Source organism: Salvelinus namaycush, chromosome 4 (genome assembly GCF_016432855.1).
Source record: "Salvelinus namaycush isolate Seneca chromosome 4, SaNama_1.0, whole genome shotgun sequence".
NCBI lineage: Eukaryota > Metazoa > Chordata > Actinopteri > Salmoniformes > Salmonidae > Salvelinus > Salvelinus namaycush.
In genome coordinates, this window is record NC_052310.1 from 8,683,823 (window position 1) to 8,702,261 (window position 18,439).

General features: G+C 45.0%; 3 protein-coding genes across 4 annotated transcripts; 2 read left to right on the forward strand and 1 right to left on the reverse strand.

The window, feature by feature from the left end:
• Positions 1–1,418: 1,418 nt before the first annotated feature.
• On the forward strand, positions 1,419–5,198 carry LOC120046111 (flocculation protein FLO11-like). 2 transcript variants are annotated; one of them, XM_038991070.1, is made up of 5 exons: positions 1,419–1,763; positions 2,107–3,231; positions 3,403–3,504; positions 4,185–4,301; positions 4,395–5,198. In XM_038991070.1, exons 2-5 carry the CDS (start codon positions 2,109–2,111, stop codon positions 4,421–4,423), a joined length of 1,371 nt encoding a protein of 456 aa, XP_038846998.1. In that variant the 5' UTR covers positions 1,419–1,763; positions 2,107–2,108; the 3' UTR covers positions 4,424–5,198. The 2 variants fall into 2 exon arrangements, with proteins under 2 accessions (XP_038846998.1, XP_038846999.1); XM_038991071.1 differs by lacking the exon at positions 4,185–4,301 and having other exon boundaries at positions 4,372–5,198.
• LOC120045338 (BRD4-interacting chromatin-remodeling complex-associated protein-like) lies at positions 5,122–13,883 on the reverse strand. Its single transcript, XM_038990218.1, has 12 exons — positions 11,614–13,883; positions 11,233–11,278; positions 11,002–11,050; positions 10,813–10,878; positions 9,046–10,236; positions 8,900–8,936; positions 8,757–8,806; positions 8,629–8,678; positions 8,225–8,370; positions 8,055–8,149; positions 7,852–7,954; positions 5,122–7,751 (listed from the first exon to the last, which is right to left on the reverse strand). The coding sequence occupies exons 1-12, from the start codon at positions 11,639–11,641 to the stop codon at positions 7,279–7,281; spliced, it is 2,334 nt and encodes a 777-aa protein (XP_038846146.1). The 5' UTR covers positions 11,642–13,883; the 3' UTR covers positions 5,122–7,278.
• On the forward strand, positions 13,247–16,338 carry LOC120046112 (tubulin-specific chaperone C-like). The gene is made up of 2 exons (XM_038991072.1): positions 13,247–15,700; positions 15,838–16,338. The coding sequence occupies exons 1-2, from the start codon at positions 15,122–15,124 to the stop codon at positions 16,303–16,305; spliced, it is 1,047 nt and encodes a 348-aa protein (XP_038847000.1). The 5' UTR covers positions 13,247–15,121; the 3' UTR covers positions 16,306–16,338.
• Positions 16,339–18,439: the final 2,101 nt, after the last annotated feature.

Consider the following 18,439-nt stretch of genomic DNA (forward strand, 5'->3'; position numbering starts at 1 on the left):
CACGTGCAGGCTAGCCAACAGTTTTACAGGTCTAATGACAGTATTATAATAGCCAGAAGCATCGATTATCATGTCACCAGAATAAGAAGATCCTCGGTATTTATTGGAAAGCGGTTTCAAACTCATCACCTTGCACTTTCACCGCCCTGTGAAGTTCATAATTTATTTAATCTGTAGCCGAATAAACTGTATGCTTTCACGACGAGTTGTTGTGGGAGAGCCATACAATGTCATCAAATGACTCCAAATTTACTTCGATATGATAGTTATATTAATATTTGCGCATAAAAGCGTTCACACCGACATTTCTCGCATAATTAATTTTACCGACACAAAAAGATCCCTCCTTGTCTAGCGTATTTTCTTTAGTCGAGATATTGAAAGTTTACTGACAAATCTTCTGTTTCCATCAGGCCTGTCATGACATGTTTTATCCTACGTACTTTACTCGCATTAAACAGATAATCTATGGTCCCAGTCTCTCTGTTCAGGATAGAGCTGTAGCAAATATGTTTATAAGTAGCCCAAGATAGATCACAGCCTCTCGTTTTCAATGGGAACAATGAGTCAGAGTTGGCAGAACAAGCAAGGACGTGGGCAGAGCCAAGCACGAGCTAGCGAGATCCTATTGGCGCGTTCTAGCGTTATTTGCATATTTCCGTTAGGGAACGCCTACTCTGTATTGCGCGTGTGCAATATTTATTTTATTTTTAACCTTTATTTAACTAGGCAAGTCAGTTAAGAACAAATTATTATTTACAATGACGGCCTACCCCGGCCAAACCCTAAACCGGACAGCGCTGGGCCAATTGTTCGCCGCCCTATGTGACTCCCAATCACGGCCGGTGGTGATACATCCTGGAATCAAACCCGGGTCTGTAGTGATGCCTCTAGCACTGAGATGCAGTGCCTTAGACCGCTGCCCACTCGGGAGCCCCTAACTCAATTCTCCCTTGCACTCATTCTAAACAACGCAATTTTTGGAAGCTTTGCCAAAGTGTAAAGTCTACAAAACTGTATTGAGATCAAATGTTTCATAGATGAGAACATTTGCAGAATGTCCCACAAAATCCATATCGTTCCTTCTTCTCCAGGAAAAAAAATCAAACGAACCGCGAACGAGCATTGCTTCGCATACACGCGAGAAAAGTGGACTTGCTGTCATTCACTACCGTGCATTCTAATTGCAGCGAGTACACGCTCGTTCGCGTTTCATTTGATTTGACCTTCCCACTGCCGGCCACTGGGCTTCCGCTTACTACCATATTTGGTAGGGAGTTTAAACGCCAAGCGGATGTTTCACATTTATACATCCGGTGAAATTTCTGTCTCATTGTTCTATCTGTGGGTGTAGCTTCCACTAGGGGTCAGCAAAGATCTATTTTTCAACTACCACGCCCACTTTCTCTAGACTACGAGATACATTGTTTCGTTTTTACCGTTACAATTCTAACCAATTGCTGTATCGGATAACGAGTGCAATAACAGTTCGTTTAGAGAAAGTAATATCAGACATTTCTAAAGCTTTATTTGTGCTGAAAATATTTTCGATGTGGAATTATCTAGCTAATTTTCTCAGGCGTTTACTTGTGCTACCCAAGGGGTCTTTTCCAAAAGTATTTAGCAGACAAAAATGTTATGGTTGAAACAACTTGTGCACACAATGTTCCACGCGTACAGTAAAATGGCACCAGTTTACATTTCGTCAAGAAGAAGATAAGCATTAGAAGCGGCGCTGGTTTCGTTCTAGCAATCAACAAACGGCAAGTCAAATTGATTCTACCACTCAAGACTCATGTCATGCGGGTTATGTAAGCCAATATGGCATTTCCCATTGTCAGGAGCACGACTCTGGCTATGCAGACTAGAAAAGCCTAATAATGGTCATCAAACTCATTAACCCATTTGATTGAGAGAAAAGTAATGCATGTATTACATATTAATGTATAGATTATGTAGAGTTTTTCTCTAAGATATTAAAGCTAGAAAGTTATTGGTTGTAAGAGACAACATTCTGAAAATAATTTCATCCTTTGTCAAACTCTGTCAGATCATAATAACAACATAATATTTACATAATCTATAATCCTCTCTCTTTTCCAGCAGTGATGTCATCCTCCAGTGAAACATGCCCGTTCTGTGGGAAAAACTTCAAGAGATTGAACAGCCACCTTCCCAGATGCAAGATGGCTCCGGTCGCCACAACCACACAAAGCTCGCAGACCCTCCCTGGCCCAGCTGACCTCATCACAGACAAGAACAGCAAGAAGACATCATCATCGTCGTCTTCTTCATCACCATCAACAACTTCTACTAAGAGTAAGAAGACATCATCTTCGTCTCCATCACCAGCGTTATCACCATTGGCAAGTACAACCAAGAGTAAGAAATCATCATCATTGACAACTCCTAAAAACAATAAGAAGACACCATCACCTTCCTCCTCCTCCTCATTGTCATCAACAACAACTTCAAAGAAACGGCAGAAGCTCCTTGATGAGACTTTCATTCTCCCCAAGGACAGTCTGGCAAAAGATACAGCCAATATCCACACAAAACCCAAAGCGATAGCCAAACTCAAAGCAGTCCCTGCCACAGCCCCAGTCCCAGCCCCAGTCCCTGCCACAGCCCCAGTGAGCACTAAAGCCAAAGCTGCCTCTAAGAAGAAGGTTTCACTGAGGGAGCAGATTGAACAATCCGCTCAGACAGCCAGAGCTGCTGCCACACTATCCCAGGAACCTTTACCAGGGCCACAGAGTGAAGCAAGACCCTTCTGGAAGGAGGTGGAGATGGGGAGCAGTAGGGAGAAGGTGGGGAGCAGTAGGGAGGAGGTGGGAGGAGAAGAGAAGCTGCAGAGGTCAGGCAGTGGTCAGCCCAGACCCAGCATCCAGGACCACACCACCATCAAACCTGACCAGCTGTACAGCAAGACAATCGCACTGGACCATAACCCAACCATAACCTCCGACCTCAATAAAGACGGTCTACGCAGCAAGACAAGCAACAGGGGACCACTCACGGTCAACCACGTTTCAACAGTACTGGACCGTGTTCAGACCACAACCGCTGATCGTAACAAAGACTATCTGTATAACAAGACCAGAAGACTGCTCACGGTAGAACTCGGTCAAACCTCCGTGAGGACAGAGTCAGCAACAGCCAATCAGAGCGTGACAAGGGAGAAAGCGCCATTCGACACCAGGAAGTATGGCACTGAGCAGAGGATCATGGGTCTGTAGTGTTTATCTGGTCCTACTGTATTATGGCTGGCTAATCCATTAACCATTGACATCCCTACTCCCTGTAGAGGAGACCAGCACTAACTAACTGGTTAACCATAGACATCCCTACTCCCTGAAGATGATGAGACCAGCACTGATTGACTGGCATGTTGTGTTATAGGTAAACTGTCTCTAGGGGAGGTGAGGCTGAAGGAACTGCCTTGCTGGATCGCTACCAGAACTCCCCGCAACCCCAGAAATGGAGTACAGGCCCTGAACAGCGGTAGAAGACACCCTACACCAGGGATCATCAACTAGATTCAGCTATAGGACGATTGTTTTTCATTGAGCGGATGGTCAGGGGGCCGGAACATAGTTACAAATCATTTATAGACTGCAAATTGACCGCAAGAAGCCCAAACAGATATAATATTTGACAAAAACATAATAATTTTAAACCTTGCTTACATTTGTATACGATCACATACACTGAGTATACAAAACATTAAGAAGTTACCAGCTACTAAGTTGCTTTGAAAATAGTGGAAACAACTACACTTTGTACACTGAGTGTACAAAGCATTAGGAACACCTGCTCTTTCCATGACATAGACTGACCAGATGAATCCAGGTGATATTGATGTCACTTATTAAATCCACTTCAATCAGTGTAGATAAAGGGGAGGAGACGGGTTAAAGATGGATGTTTAAGCCTTGAGACAATTGAGACATCGATTGTGTATGTGTGCCATTGAGGGTGAAAGGGCAAGACAAGATTTAAGCACCTTTGAACGGCATATGGTAGTAGTTTCTTTTGTATTTTTAAATGTTTTTTATCAGAAAACTGGGGGTGCCAAATAAAACACCAGTAGGGGAACCCTGCGCCACACACACACAGTGAATCTATTCGGTTATCCCATGATATCTCTTTTAGGTCCATCTACCATCTCTCTCTTTCTCTAGGATGGCAGTGGTACTACAGGAGGTATATAGATGTGAGGAAAGGTGGAGTGGGAGGAGTGGCCATGCTGCTAGCAGGATACTGCATCCTGGGCTATACCTGGCACTACCCACACATCAGTAAGTGTGTATGTGTGACTTCAATCTTCAGAAAATTGACTTGACTTTCTTTATTTTTCTATGTTTACAGACTTGTGTGTTTTCCCTCAATAGAGCATGACCGCTGGAGGAAGTACCACTGAGCCCTGCTGAGCGCCAGCGGTAGGGGTCAAACTAAGGGGAAACCTCTCACTCGGGGAGCGCGCCCCTAGTGGTGTGGTGGAGAAACATTTTCCAACAGGAGACATATTTGATGAGCTGCAGCTATGGCGAAAAACACTTTGGCTTTATACATATATTCTTCTGTGTGAAAGGAGATGTATACAGAAGCAACACTGAGGTGCCGAGGGAAATGGTCTCATTTCAGTTTGAGGTTTAATTTCTTGTAAACCTTGTGTACAACTTAAGTATTTATGTCGCATTTGCTGTTGTTTTGTTAACTGTTTATGAAAGGGAAGGATCTCTCAATGTTACAGCACTTCTGCTTCTAGGACAAGTTCAAATGAATTGTGTTCTCTAAACTAGTGAGAACAGCGTCAAAGCTAGTTCAGCACTCCTAAAAGACTCCCAGACAGTCCAGCAAGTGTCACTGTTGGACTGTTTTTGTTTAAACTGACACTGTACTAATGTGTGTAGCATGCCCACCCAATCAATGCCTCAAATGATTGAATGTAAAGTCATGACCAGCCATGAGACAAACTTGCCCAAGTATAGTAATACTATAATAACAAGTATTACAGTGTGTGTGCTTGCAGTAGTTAACTGATTGTGAAGGTTTAACCAATACTACATGTTTGAGAAAGGTTAAGTTTCAAATTAATCAGGCTATGCCCATTTCTGATTGTATTCAAAATGAATTTATTGTTGACTTTTCTCTTTCTGTTGTAGTGAACACAAACTAAAAATGAACAACTGACAGTATTTGTAACGATTTCTCTTGGAACACTTCATAGCCAACAGAATACAAAAAAAAAACTTTTACATTCTTTTTCTTTACAAAAAAGTATAAATATTGTTTCATTTTTATATATATAGATATATATATAAAAACTATACAAATCATGTACAGAGTGAGACAAACAAAAGTAAACAGTGAAAATGGGGGTAATGAAGTAAAAATGTGTCACTCCTTGGCAGAAAGAGCCTAGTATATCAACCTTAGGCACTCCTGTGTGAAACGACTGTTCGCCATCAAGTACACTACTTTTGCTCCACGCCACATAAGCTTGTCAAAAGTAGTGCACTATCACAGGCATAGGGTGTAATTTGAGACATGTGGGTGGTCAGGACCAGGGCTGAAATACAGAGGGTTGACGAGACAAACTAAAACAGACAGCTGTGTTCTCTCTCTAAAGCCTTCAGTCTGTCCATTCGGTCAATTTATGAGCATAGACACTCCCCTCTCTCTCTCTCTCTCTCCTGTTGATTGGGGTATAATTGTTGGGAGGGACAGGAGGATTGAGTGAAGTGATGGATAGAATGGAGGAGAGGAAAGTTAAGTGGGCGAAGTAATGAGTAACATTCGTCCAGCGTACGTACGCACGCAGAGACATACACATACAACCCATGACCTTCCAGGGTCATTAAATCTCACGACGGTTACAGTGGTTGCACTGGGACACACATCCCTAACAACACAAATAGTGATTTATAAAAAAAAATAAAAAATAAATGAAACAAAAAGATAAACACGTCGAAACATTTCTCCCTCAATCTGAGGAGTTAGCTCCCCCCAACACCAATACACTCTGACGAGAGTGAATGTGTGTGAGTGCAGAGGGGCGTCACATACCTTTAAGGTACAAAAGAAAAATGCCAAATAAGAAAATGACAAAACTGACAGAAAACCAAAAGCTGCTTGTTTAGTCGTTCTATAGACAGAGTGTGAGTGAGTCTCTCTGGCTTGACTTTACCATGAAGACTGAAGTAGAAAACACAAAAATAGCTATATTTGTTGTAGTTTTCCAAACCATCAATTACTACTGTATTTTATGTGTAGGTGTGTAATGTCAGGTCTAAAAAGGACATTTCTTACAAGGCTTCTTCATGTAAACATTTCAAGGACAACGTAGAATTTCTCAGGCACAGAATCATCATCTTCCTCCTCCCTGAACTTCAGCATTGTGGGACGTAGCCTAACATTGGGGTTCAGGAATTTTTGTATAGAGGTCAATGAGAGAGGGTGTCGAATTTGGTCAACAAAAAATGTACTTGCTCATTTGCTACATGAGGCTTATTTGATCAAATAGAAGTTTTGCAACGGTTCGGTTGTTACAAATGCACTGATATAAGTGGACACACGTGGCATTAATATCTGAGTTGTACCTGTTGTCATAGAGATACTGTATATAGAGGACTCATCGTGGATATAACTTGTTTTAAAGTGGCCATTGGGGCTTCCACCAATTTAAAGTAGCCAACTCGGTGGGGATTCCTATTGAGTTGGAAGCAATCGGCCAATGAAGAAGAAAATGTACTACTTTAAAATGGAAATAGCCTCAATGGTGCTGCCCATGCTGTCACAGACGCTATGATGGCACAGATACAGAGATGAGTCGTCCATCTATCTCTATAGCCTGTTAATCACACACGTATCTGCCCTCTCATTGGCTAAAATAGTCCTACCTGATCTCGCCACCTCCCACCTGCCTTCCATCTTAGAGGACATGTATTTCCATTGTTAGAGCAGTCAATCGACTATTTTGTCAATATAATAGACAATCTTTGCATCCTCTCCCCACTCACACCCAACAGGATATGATGTCACAAAGATCATGACCCCTGGCTGTCCTACAGTAAACATAATACTGTAACCACAGAAATACAATCTAGATTATATTTCTATGGCTGTAACTAACTCAGAGGTGGTTGAACTGGACTGACAATGAGAGTGAGAAGCAGAAAATAAACAACAAACATGTAATCCCTGGGGGGAAAGGATGGGAGAGATGGAGAAATGGAACGATAGAGTGATGGGCACGTCTGCCCATCAGTCTGTCTAACATTCTAGAATGCTGTTGACGGCTGCCTCTAGAACCGAGTCTGTGTCGGGCGGGGTGGGAGGGAGGGGTAGGGGGGCCTGGGGGTGAGAGGACAGGTGAGACAGGTGCTGAGTCTGTTCCGTCCCTGTCGACACTGCCGCTGTGGCCGTAGCAGCCACGTTTCCAAGGTGATAGTTGCTGTTGTTGTTGTTGTTGCTACAAGCAGCTTTGTTTCCATAGTTGCTATGTTGAGTCCTCTTCAGGTCAATGATACTCTTATAAGAGTCTATTCCTCCTCCCCCACTACCTCCCCCCGGGTCTCCATAGCCTGACTGGGGGTCTGTCCTGTAAGGGGGGTCTGTGGTCACCCCCCTCACTGACTGTCTATGGCCATGGCTGGACGAGGGGGAGGAGAGAGGGTCCAAGGGGAGGCAGGGGGGAGAGAGGGGAGACGGCTTCACCGCACAACAGAAATCTTCCAAGAAGCCATCTATGGAGGGAGAGAGAGAGAGGGAGAAAGAGACATGATGAAAAATAATGGTCCACACCTTATGAATGATCCACATTCCTGCCATTTCCCTCCTCCTCACCTGGGTCAACCAGTATCATACGTTTGTCCTGTGTCAGGTTCTGGCGTTCCTCTTGGTTAAAGGTCCTGTCAATCATCACCATCTCTGAGGAGGGACTGGAGCGCTGCAGGAAAAGAGGGACTTAGCAACATCCTGACAATTTTGAAGATAAACAAGTATTTGTGTGTATGTGCTTATGTCCGTGTGTGTGTGCGTGTCCTCACCTCAGCCTCCACCATCAGCAGTCGTCTGTATTTGTTGATCATAACCTGGGTTCTCTTCAACACCTGAGTCGCCATCGTCTCAAACTCATCATCCACTGGTACAGACAGAACACAGTGTCACACACACACACACACACACACACACACATGGTGTAGGGGAGGTTTCTGACCTTGAGAAAACTCTTCCTTGTTGGGCGGAGCACCGTGGAACATGTGGTAGGGGAGGAGTCTGTGCAGTGCGTCATCCAATGAGGTGAAGCGGGTGATGTCAGGTGACAGAACCCCTGAACGATCCATCGTCAACTGATGTAGCATCCTGTAGACATACACATTGTACACTTGTCACATACAATCAGTATATATGCATATGTGGATATACACACACACACATCTATACCACTGGAGGCTGCTGAGGGGAGGACGGCTCATAGTAATGGCTGGAATGGAGTGAATGGAATGGTATCAAACATATGTTTTTCATGTGTTTGATATTATTCCATTCCAGCCTTTACTACGAACCGTCCTCCCCTCAGCAGCCTCCACTGATTTATACGCACAAACATAGATTACTTACATTGCTCCTCTGGTGAGCTGCTGAGGGGCCGGCCTCTTCTGAGCGCTGACCTACAAGAGACACGTAATTTTCATCATCACGCACACAAACTAACACACAAACACACACGTGTGCAACACGTAGACTACCTGTGTGTTTAGCAGGGAGTCTTGGCTCATGGAGGTCATTGTTTTCACAGCTAGGAGACAAAAAAGGAAACAGGAGTCAGGAGAGGGGTTTCTATATGTCTGTAACTACACACAGACACACAAACTCATATACAAACACAAACCTTTGTTTCCAAGGAGGTTGACAAGCTGTGTCTGAGCCTGTGACAGGAAGTGGAGAAGAAAACAACAAAATATATTATAGAAACGAATACAAAGAGGGTAATATTTGAGAGCGAGAGAACGAGGGGTAGAGAGTTGTAGTTAGTACCTGTGAGTATTCCTCGTCCTGTGTGGCAGTACCAGTACCAGAGAGAGACATGGGGGAGAGGGAGCTGCTGTTCTGAGTCACTACGAGGCGCTGCACTGGGCTGCACGACACTTGACCCCGAACCCCTGTGGTCGCTGTGCCAACCAGCGTCAGACACCCCTGATTTGATGCCGCCTGGATGGGGGCAGGGCTAGTACCAGGAAAAGTCTGCCATTTTTGGGTCATGGCTCCTCCTAATCCCACCTGACTGCCTCCCACCTGGATCAGCTGACCACCCGCCGTCGCCGTGAAGTTCTGCCCGGTGACAAGCTGCACTGTGTTCTGATTGGCTACCATGGTTGATTGGGATGGGTCTGAGGAGCCATTGTGGTGGACCAGGTACTGCCCTGGGGCCAGGTTGGCCTGGGCTTGTTGTCCCTGGTTCTGCTGCCCCAGCGGAGAGTGGACCAGGATGGAGCCGTTAGCTGTGTAGTGTCCCTGGGCCGCAGTATTAACCATGGTGGTGGTTGTGGTCTGGAGTCCCAGGCTGTAGACTGTCTGAGCCCCAGCTTGAAGGGGTTTGGGCTGGATAGGTCTGACCAGGGCCTGGGTGCCCCCTGGTCCTCTCTGGATGATGATGTTCTGCAGGGGGATATTTTTAAAGGGCAAGCCCACCTGGTTCACCTGGCCCGTTTGGGAGGAGGCGGCGAACACCTGCCCCCCTGCTGCTACTCCCCCCATCACCCCCCCAATCTCCCCACCCTGCCGGAGGAGGATCTGTTGGACACCACCACCTCCGAAGGACCCCAACACCTGGATGTGCCCCCCTGCCTGGCCGTTGGGCAGCTGGGACACCTGGGATACGCCCTGGAGGAACTGACCACTGGGAAACGCTGCTGTCGCCGTGGTGACCCCGCCGCTGTACCCCCCCGAGACCAGCTGGGCGGGGAATGGGGAGGGGGCCGGAGGGGGAGGTGGTTGGGAGTCTAGCATGGCCTCCTGTTCCAGAGTCTGTTCAGTGATGTCTGCCTCCATGAGAGACTTCTGCAGGATGTCAAAGTGCTGATCCTCTCCTCCTCCAAGATCCATTCCTCCTGGAGAGGCTCCTCCCCCCAGCTCATCCTCGATGAACGATAGGCTGCTGGAAAGCTGGAGGCCAGCCCCCGCTGAATCCTCAAACTCGCTATCTTTGAGGCCGGAGTTAGAGCCAGCCTGAGAGAGAAAAAAAGAAAACACTTTATAACTATAATTGATACTCAAGGTGCTTTACATAGTAGTGGGAAGTTCACCTTATCCACCGTCAGTGTCTAGCACCCACCTGGGTGATGCACGCCGACCATTTTTGTGCCAGAACACTCAGCACACATCAGCTATCAGGTGGTGAGGAGTGATATATGCAAATTAGGAGGATGATTAGGTGGCCAGGTTGGGAATTTATCCATTACACCAGGGTTAACACCCCTACTCTTATGATAAGTGCCATGGGATTTTTATGACCACAGAAAGTCAGGACACCCGTTTAATGTCCCATTGGAAAGACTGCACGATAGGCAGGGCAAAGTGCCCTTCACTGCCCTGGGATCTCCCTAGACCAGAGGGAACAGTACCCCGTACACCACTCCAGCAGCATCTGGTCTCCCATCCAGGGACCGACCAGGACTGACGCTGCTTAGCTTTAGAGGCAAGCCAGCAGCGGGATGCAGGGTGGTATGTTGCTGGCAACTATGCAGGCTCCGTCGGTATATAAACCCACTGGCAGCAGGTAAGGAAAGGTTTACTACGACTCACAGTGTTACTAGTGAAGAAGGTTCCAGCAGAGCCGTACGCTGCGTTCGTCACATCATCCTCCTCAATCTGAAGGAGAAAACACACTGTCACTTCACCTGTATCACAAAGCAGCCTGCTAATTTTATTAAATATTATGTTAGTTGAAATGGCCATGGATGAACTAGTAGACCAGAGGGGGGAAACACTCACAGACTTGTTGGTGGAGCCGTGGAGGTAGTCATTCAATGCCTGCACATCTCTGAAGGAGAGAGGGAGGGAGCTTGAGTGAGAGACAATCTGAATTAATTTTTTTTAATGCAATTTAGTTAACATTTGTAGCCCCTGGGAAACATACTTCTCTGTTCCACCTGCCATTATGAATGCCTTAGTGTTAGATATGTTATAGACTATGTTTGTGATTTAAGTGTCAGATAGATTTACCCTATAATATCCAGAAGACGGCGATCGTCCTCATCATCCATGACACCTGGGAGAGGAGAGGTGAAAGCAGAGAGGGACGAGGTGAGAGGAGAGCTGGATGAGAGCAGAGAGAAGGATGATGTGAGAAAAATGATGTGTAATGGAAGGAAGGATAAGTGGAAAATATTCTATTAAGGCTTTTAACTGTATACATTCTGTAACTATGCTAAAAAGCTCAAATGCAATATAAGAGTTTTTATTCAAACCCCTGTTACTACTCTAGATTGCGGCAACAATTCTTATGAATGCTTATGAGCACTAAAGAGCAATGCAGAAACATTGACAGTGGGCCAAGGAAGTGGTGTGTGGTGACAGTTGGTAATGACGCAATAAAACACTCACAGCTTTCTGACAGCGAGCATGGAATCATTAATTAACCACCCTTTATTTTCTGTGCTGGAGTGGAAGGGAGCAGGGTGAGAGAGATACAGGAAAGAGAGAGCGAGGTTAAGAGAACAGTACGTACAGTATTGCCCCTATCCCTCCACCTAGTATCCAGATTCCCTGAGAGTAATAATATATGAAATTATAGCAGACGCTCTTATCCAAAGCGATTTACAGTCGTATGCATACAACACACTATTCTGGCGTTGCAAGCACCATGCTCTACAGCAGACCGCGAGTGACGCTCCCGAACCCTACCCTTCTCCTGCACATTGGTCGTCTCTCCTGTCACCTCCCATAGAATGAAGATGGCCATCGGTGTAAATAACTCCACCCTGTTCAATTTCAAGGTTGTCTGGGAGTTGAACGTTTAGAAAGCATTTAAATTTGTTCTATAGCCAACATTCCACATAACTAACTCCTATGATGTTGACCTTGTATCATGGCGGAAGGGGCCATAGAACAGTGAATAGCAATAGTATCATATTATTCTCAAGGGCGAAACTGTTATTTGGTTAATTCATAGAGCTGCAATGCCAGGGTTAAACAAGGTGGGGCTTTGAAAAATGGATTGCCAGTGTAGGGGGCCTAATATACTGTGATGTGTCCCAATTATAGACTTATTTTTTTTACTTATTTGTATCGTTCATTCGACGTCATGTCGAATTACAAATCTGATACATTGTGTCAAATCAGTGATGTAGCCTCGTACTCCCGTATCAGTCTGGAAAAATTTAGCAAGTATGAAACAAAATGGCGACTCCGCCACCATCTTTATTTGAGAAAGAAAAGCCTGATGAGACTCAAAGCAATGCGACTAAGTCTCAGCTACAATTGAGTAGTTCAATGTAGGGAATTACACGACTATGGTTAATCAGATCTAACTGGCCGTTTTGAAATTGCGAAACTAGTTGTATTTTCAATAGTTGGGCTGCTAGTTTGTCCTTAACCAGACATATGGCATACGCAGATAAGCGTGGCACTTTATATGCAGTTTTCCACACCCCAAAAAGGAAACAAAACAATACATTTTACTTCACAAATTAAACCGATACACGCGCTCTTGGATGGTCCCTTCAAGTCTTGTTAGTTAACGAAACGCTAGTTGAAAATAATCTGATGGCGTCGTAGTATACGTTGGCTACGCGACTAGCTAACCTTAGCTAGCTTTATAATGTCCCTCTGCCCATTTCACTGGTTATTTTATGCCATAGTGGCGAGCTAGCACCACTAAACATTGCATTTGTACGTGTCAAATAACGTTAACTGTCCAAATTCACACGCAGTGTCAAAAAAAACCTGTCATTTGGCTTTGAAATATCAAAGATTTGACTAGATAAATTTGACCGAATGTGGGAAAACAAGCAGCTAGCTAGAACGTTGTCAGCTAGCTGGCCAATAAATGCAAAAGAAACACAAAATATAGCATTTCCTCTCCCCCCCTACAACTCGCCCAGTGGTCGGAGTAGGCGTATAAGAAGAGATAGCTAAACCAGCTCATCCGAAGAATAGTCGAAACATTTTGCTCCAATTGAATTTCGACATCGCAATAACACCCTCCCAAATCTTAGCATTGTGCTGAGTCGAACCGCTAGCTAACGACAGTCGTGGCACAGCGCTCAATCTTTGGCGTCGTTAAGAAAGCCAGTTAATGTACAGCTTGCTATTTTTATGTCCAAAAATAGACTGAATCGACGGGCAATGAATCGCATTCGAGCACAAAAAGCCTGTCCTTCCAGCCTCTAGCTGACGTGCTCTTTCTCTGTTGGGGTAGACTAAGGCTACCACTTGTCTTCTACGGTATTTAGCTCATCTGCCAGCATGCAAAACGTCACATTTCTCTCGATTTGCTGAACAGACGTATTTCAATCGTGGAATTTACTAGAGCGCGGAGTCTTCCATCAAGCAGCTCTTGGGGCTACTTATTTGACCGATGATTTTTTTTTACTGGTAAACATCGGCCTGTTCTAGGTTAGCTCCGTTGTCGCCTATTTAGAATCGTCGGACAGAATTCGTTGACACGGCTAACGGACTAAACAGCGTCGAGACATAAATATTTATTTCGATTAGCATAACATAAAGACGACTGAAAGAAGGCAAACCCTTACTCCTGTCTCACTCTTCTTGAAACCCAATATCTCCATTTGGCAACTTTTAATTTGCTCCCCCCTCCTCCTCCTCCCTCCCTCCTTTCCCACTCATATATTTTTCTCACTGTCCCTGTTCTGTCTCAGATATATTTCTCTCCACTCTCACTCTATTCCCCCCCAGAAGGAAGGGAGGAAGGAGGTTGTGTGTGTTTTTCCTTGAAATTTTATCACAAAATTATAATACACTCAAAGGGAAACTCACCGTCATGAAAAAGCAGTGCCTTGTCAACGGGGTTTCCTCGCCATCACAGCACGGGTAGTCGGGGTAGTGCCGCTCCAGCAGAAGGCAGCAACATCAGAGCATTCTACAGATAGCATTGCAATATTCCATAGTACTACCAAATAATTACTAAACTATAAATACTGAAAAACTATGTTCTACCATTCATTATAAAAACATTTTTTACTTAACAGATACTTAAATTCTCCCATATGAATAGGAAATTGTTTTACTGTACACTTGGCTATTATGAACGGTAGGGGGCCACTAATAGATGCCACACCTTGATGTGGCTGCTTAAGTAATTGAGGAGGATTGACTGCACATTGTGACTACAAAGAGATCATCAAAACGAGGGCGTTATCCCACTCATATACCCTCCAGGGGCATATAGGAGGGCGGTAAAATCTTTAATAAGTAATCCTATTCATGGTGCTGCTCTGTACACCATGTTTCAATCAGAGATTGGGGTCAACTACATATACTGCAATTCAATCTATTGTGGTGAGAATTCATGTAGGCCTATTTTATTCCATATAATATAGACCCATTTCATTTATTGCATAAAACAGTTACAGCTGTCTCCTTTGGAAGAGTAGTTATTCCTCCCTGCAGAATAATAAAAAGTTACTGTATATGAAAGTGAGGTGTGTGTGACATTGAGGAATCAATACACCCTTCTACATCTACTGTGAAGGTGGCCCTTGATATACTCTTTTACTATTCTGAGATTCGTTTTATATTCGCCTAGATTTAAAACCCAGGAATCCTTCCATTTGTTTTCGCAGTAGGGCACGATAGAACATTGGAATCATTATAGATGGATATTTGTTATGGGTTGCAGAAACACTCGTGTATGAACGAACCTGTGTGGTCTGGCTGACACCAGCCCTCGTGGGCACTGGGGACTTTTGGTTCGCGCGTCAACCAGTCTAGATGAGAGTGGGGAGAACGTAGTAAACGCCGTTCCATAACCCACCAATTAAGTGACAGTATAGCCACAAGAGGGGAGGGATTTATCCAATGAGAAGGCCGTTTGTTACGAAGCGACATTATCTCTTCCGCATTTGCCGATACAAACAACATAAACGAGAATATGGATGTGGAGAGTGGTATTTGTCAGGGAAACGGAGACTCTGGTCCGAGTGAGTTCGGCGTGAAGATCCCCGAGAGGATGCTGAAACGGGAACAGGATAGGCTCGAGGACGTGGAGAGAAAGAAAGAGGTGAAAAAGAGCCAGTCTGTCACGGAGGAGAAGAGTGGGTTCTTCACCGCGACGTTCGGCAGCGAAAGGGCGGCTATCGAGAAGTTACTGGCTGGTTGCTCGGGGGCTACTGACCGTGTCCTGGCCACCAACACCTTGGAGGAGGTGACTACTAAAACACAACAGCTCCAGAAGTTTCTAAACGACAGCATGGTGTTTTTACCGCAGTACGAGCTGAGACAGGCACAGGTGGCGCTCCAGAAACTACAGAACTCTCTGGCCGAGAAAAGAGATGAGATTCTCCCCAAGAAGAAGTTCGCCTTTAGGTCGCGTGCAGCAAATACACCCAAAGTAGATCCACCTGTCGCGGACCCAATGTCACCTGTAACGCCTAAGGATTCTGGCCGAACTAAAGTGGACGGAGCCATAAGCCCCCCAGAGCAGTGCGGCTTCTCCCACTTTGAGTCCCAGGTAAAAGTCCTTAACATAACAAGATTCATTAAATACTTTCTTATGAGAATGCTTGTCTCTAGTCAATTGTGCTGTAGATTCTACTCTTTGAAGGTATGTAGTTTAAATGTCTGATGACCACTGTTTGTTTTTGGCAGGTGCTGACCAAGACAGGGGAGGAGATCAAACAACAGGATGTTCTCCTGACCCACCTGACCAATTGCAAGGTCAGACTCCTGGGCTCCCCCAGCACCGTCCACATCAAACACGTCCAGAACTGTGAGATCTTCTCTGGGCCGGTCTCCAGCTCTGTATTCGTCGACCACTGCACCGGCAGCACCCTCTCCTTCCCCTGCCAGCAGCTACGGACTCACCACACTACTGACACACAGGTCTATCTGCACGTCACTAGCCGTGCCATCATAGAAGACTGTCAAGGGGTGTGCTTCGCCCCCTTTGCCTGGTCCTACCCGGGTCTGGACCAGGACTTTAAGGTGTCTGGTCTGGACCGGGAGAGGAACAACTGGAACCAGGTGGATGATTTTAACTGGCTAGCCATAGGGACCCAATCACCTAACTGGTGTGTCATCCCAGAAGCTGAGAGAAGAACTGAATGGGACTCCTAGAGACATAAATAAAGAGCCTGTCAATCAAACAAATGAATAGTGTTTTCTTATTTTCTAGAATTTATGTAGTTGACTTTGCAACAACAACAATCACTCAGTCCTGATGGTGACAAAGCCTTATGTGACTAATGCTGATGGGTTGTTTCATAATGTCCTGACAGGAGTGTGTGTGTTTACGCATTGCTGCTTTCTCACTACCCTACTCTGAGCAGTACAATTAGAACGTTAACCACAGGTAATGTCACTAACACAGTTTGTTACACGTTCATTTAATCAGAAAGGACCACCTTAGTCCTTTAAAAAAAATATAATAGCCACACCTTCATGTTTTCAAAACTCATTTCTTTCACTGTTCTCTCATCTGTGGAAGTGGTCTTGGTGAGTGTTAGTGAAGATGTAAATAAAGGGTTTGGTTGACAAACCAATAAATCTGTCAGTTTGTCTTTAATGGTACATTAAATATTTTACTGAAAAGTTTGCGGTGGTTTTCCTGGATGCATATTAAGCCTAGTTCTGGACTAAAAAGCAAGTTCAATAGGGAATCTCCATTGAATGTGTTTTTTAGTCTAGGACCGGGCCTAATCTGTGTATGGGAAACCGCCCCTAACTGTTTCTTCTCTATTCCACATCCTGTCCCCACTTTTACCATGAGAAAGGTGACATGTATTAGAGGTTATTATCATACTGTGACAGTGCTGATCTCTGCCCTCAGCTACTCTAACACCAGTATGCTCCTCTGGTTTCTCTCTCATAAGTTCTGCCAACTTCTGAAGATGTCATATCAGGTCTGCTGGCCTGTTGTGTGTCCCTGTGCAGCTCACATGTGCACCTGCCATCATGTAGTTGATTGAATGCACTGACACTCACATAACCACACACATCTCCCTTCTCTTATATAGTGTACACATCACAATCCTAGCTTTTCTGTGCAATGAAGAGGCCCCCTTTAGAAGTTAGTTTTTGGTCCACCAAACTGCCAGAAGCATTACACAGTTCATTCAGTTCAGACACAAACACCTACATAGTTAAATCTGCCTGCTTCCTTACTACAGCGGGGTATATTACAATGCAGGATCGATGAGTTAGCCAGCTAACTTGCCTTATCATTCTGAAATTACTTTTTTTTTTTTTTTGAAATATAAGCTAGAAATGGGCATGGTTTAATTGTCTAAACAGCCCAAAAAACATCTCAGTTTAGCTTTCTTAATGAATCAGAAAATCAATAGTTCTTTCTGGTTGTTGATCAAAGTTATCTGATCCTGCTTTGTAGTAGATTCCTCTGGTGAGAGACTGCCAGGTTGTTTATGTTGGCTGCTGAATGCAGGTGTAGCTAAGTGGGTCATGGGGAGACTGTGTTGTAGGAGCTACTGTAAGGATCCATTCTTCCAGAGCCTGTCTGTGGGGGGCTTACAGTTTTTTGGGTTGTTTTTATTGAATCGTGTCACTGACTCTACACTGCAAACATCCTGCCTCGTTTGAACCAGGGGACCCATGTCAACATCGCAGCACGTCTTAGTTCCACCTACCGGCTCGCTGTTAACCACTAACCATTAACTGTCCTCGTTTCCGGCCCCCGGTGAGTTCGATTGGGGCGACCGTGGACCATGTGAGCATTCAAACCAATTATTTATCCTGGCAGCAGTTTATGGCCCGGCTCATCTTCTGGAGAGGGATTTCTGTAAATGGGATCAGACTGCTTACAGGGGATTATCATGACGTACCTCCCCTCTGCCTGGAATCTGGAGGATCTTCCTCAACCCTCCTCCAGCCAGGGAAAGGGACATCACAATTAGCCTCACCTGTTGATTTTGACATTTTTGGAGGGAAAGTTTGGGACAGAGGCAAGGGGAAAAAGTGTGACCCTGTGTTCTGTCATCCGTCTGGGTGAGTTTGGTGAGTTTTCTTTTTAGGGTCCTGCCATTATGGGAGAGGAAAGGGCCCTGAAGTAATAAAATAACTCCTCTTTCCTTACCTCTCGTTCTCTCTGGGATGGATTACAGATCATTGGCTGAGCTGACACTCCTGCCCTGCTGAAACTCTGCTGCCTGGGACATCCAAAAGAAGGACCAGACCTTCAGACATTAGAGCTATATCTCATCTCAGTAGTGTATTTTCCTTTTAGGAATCTCCCTAA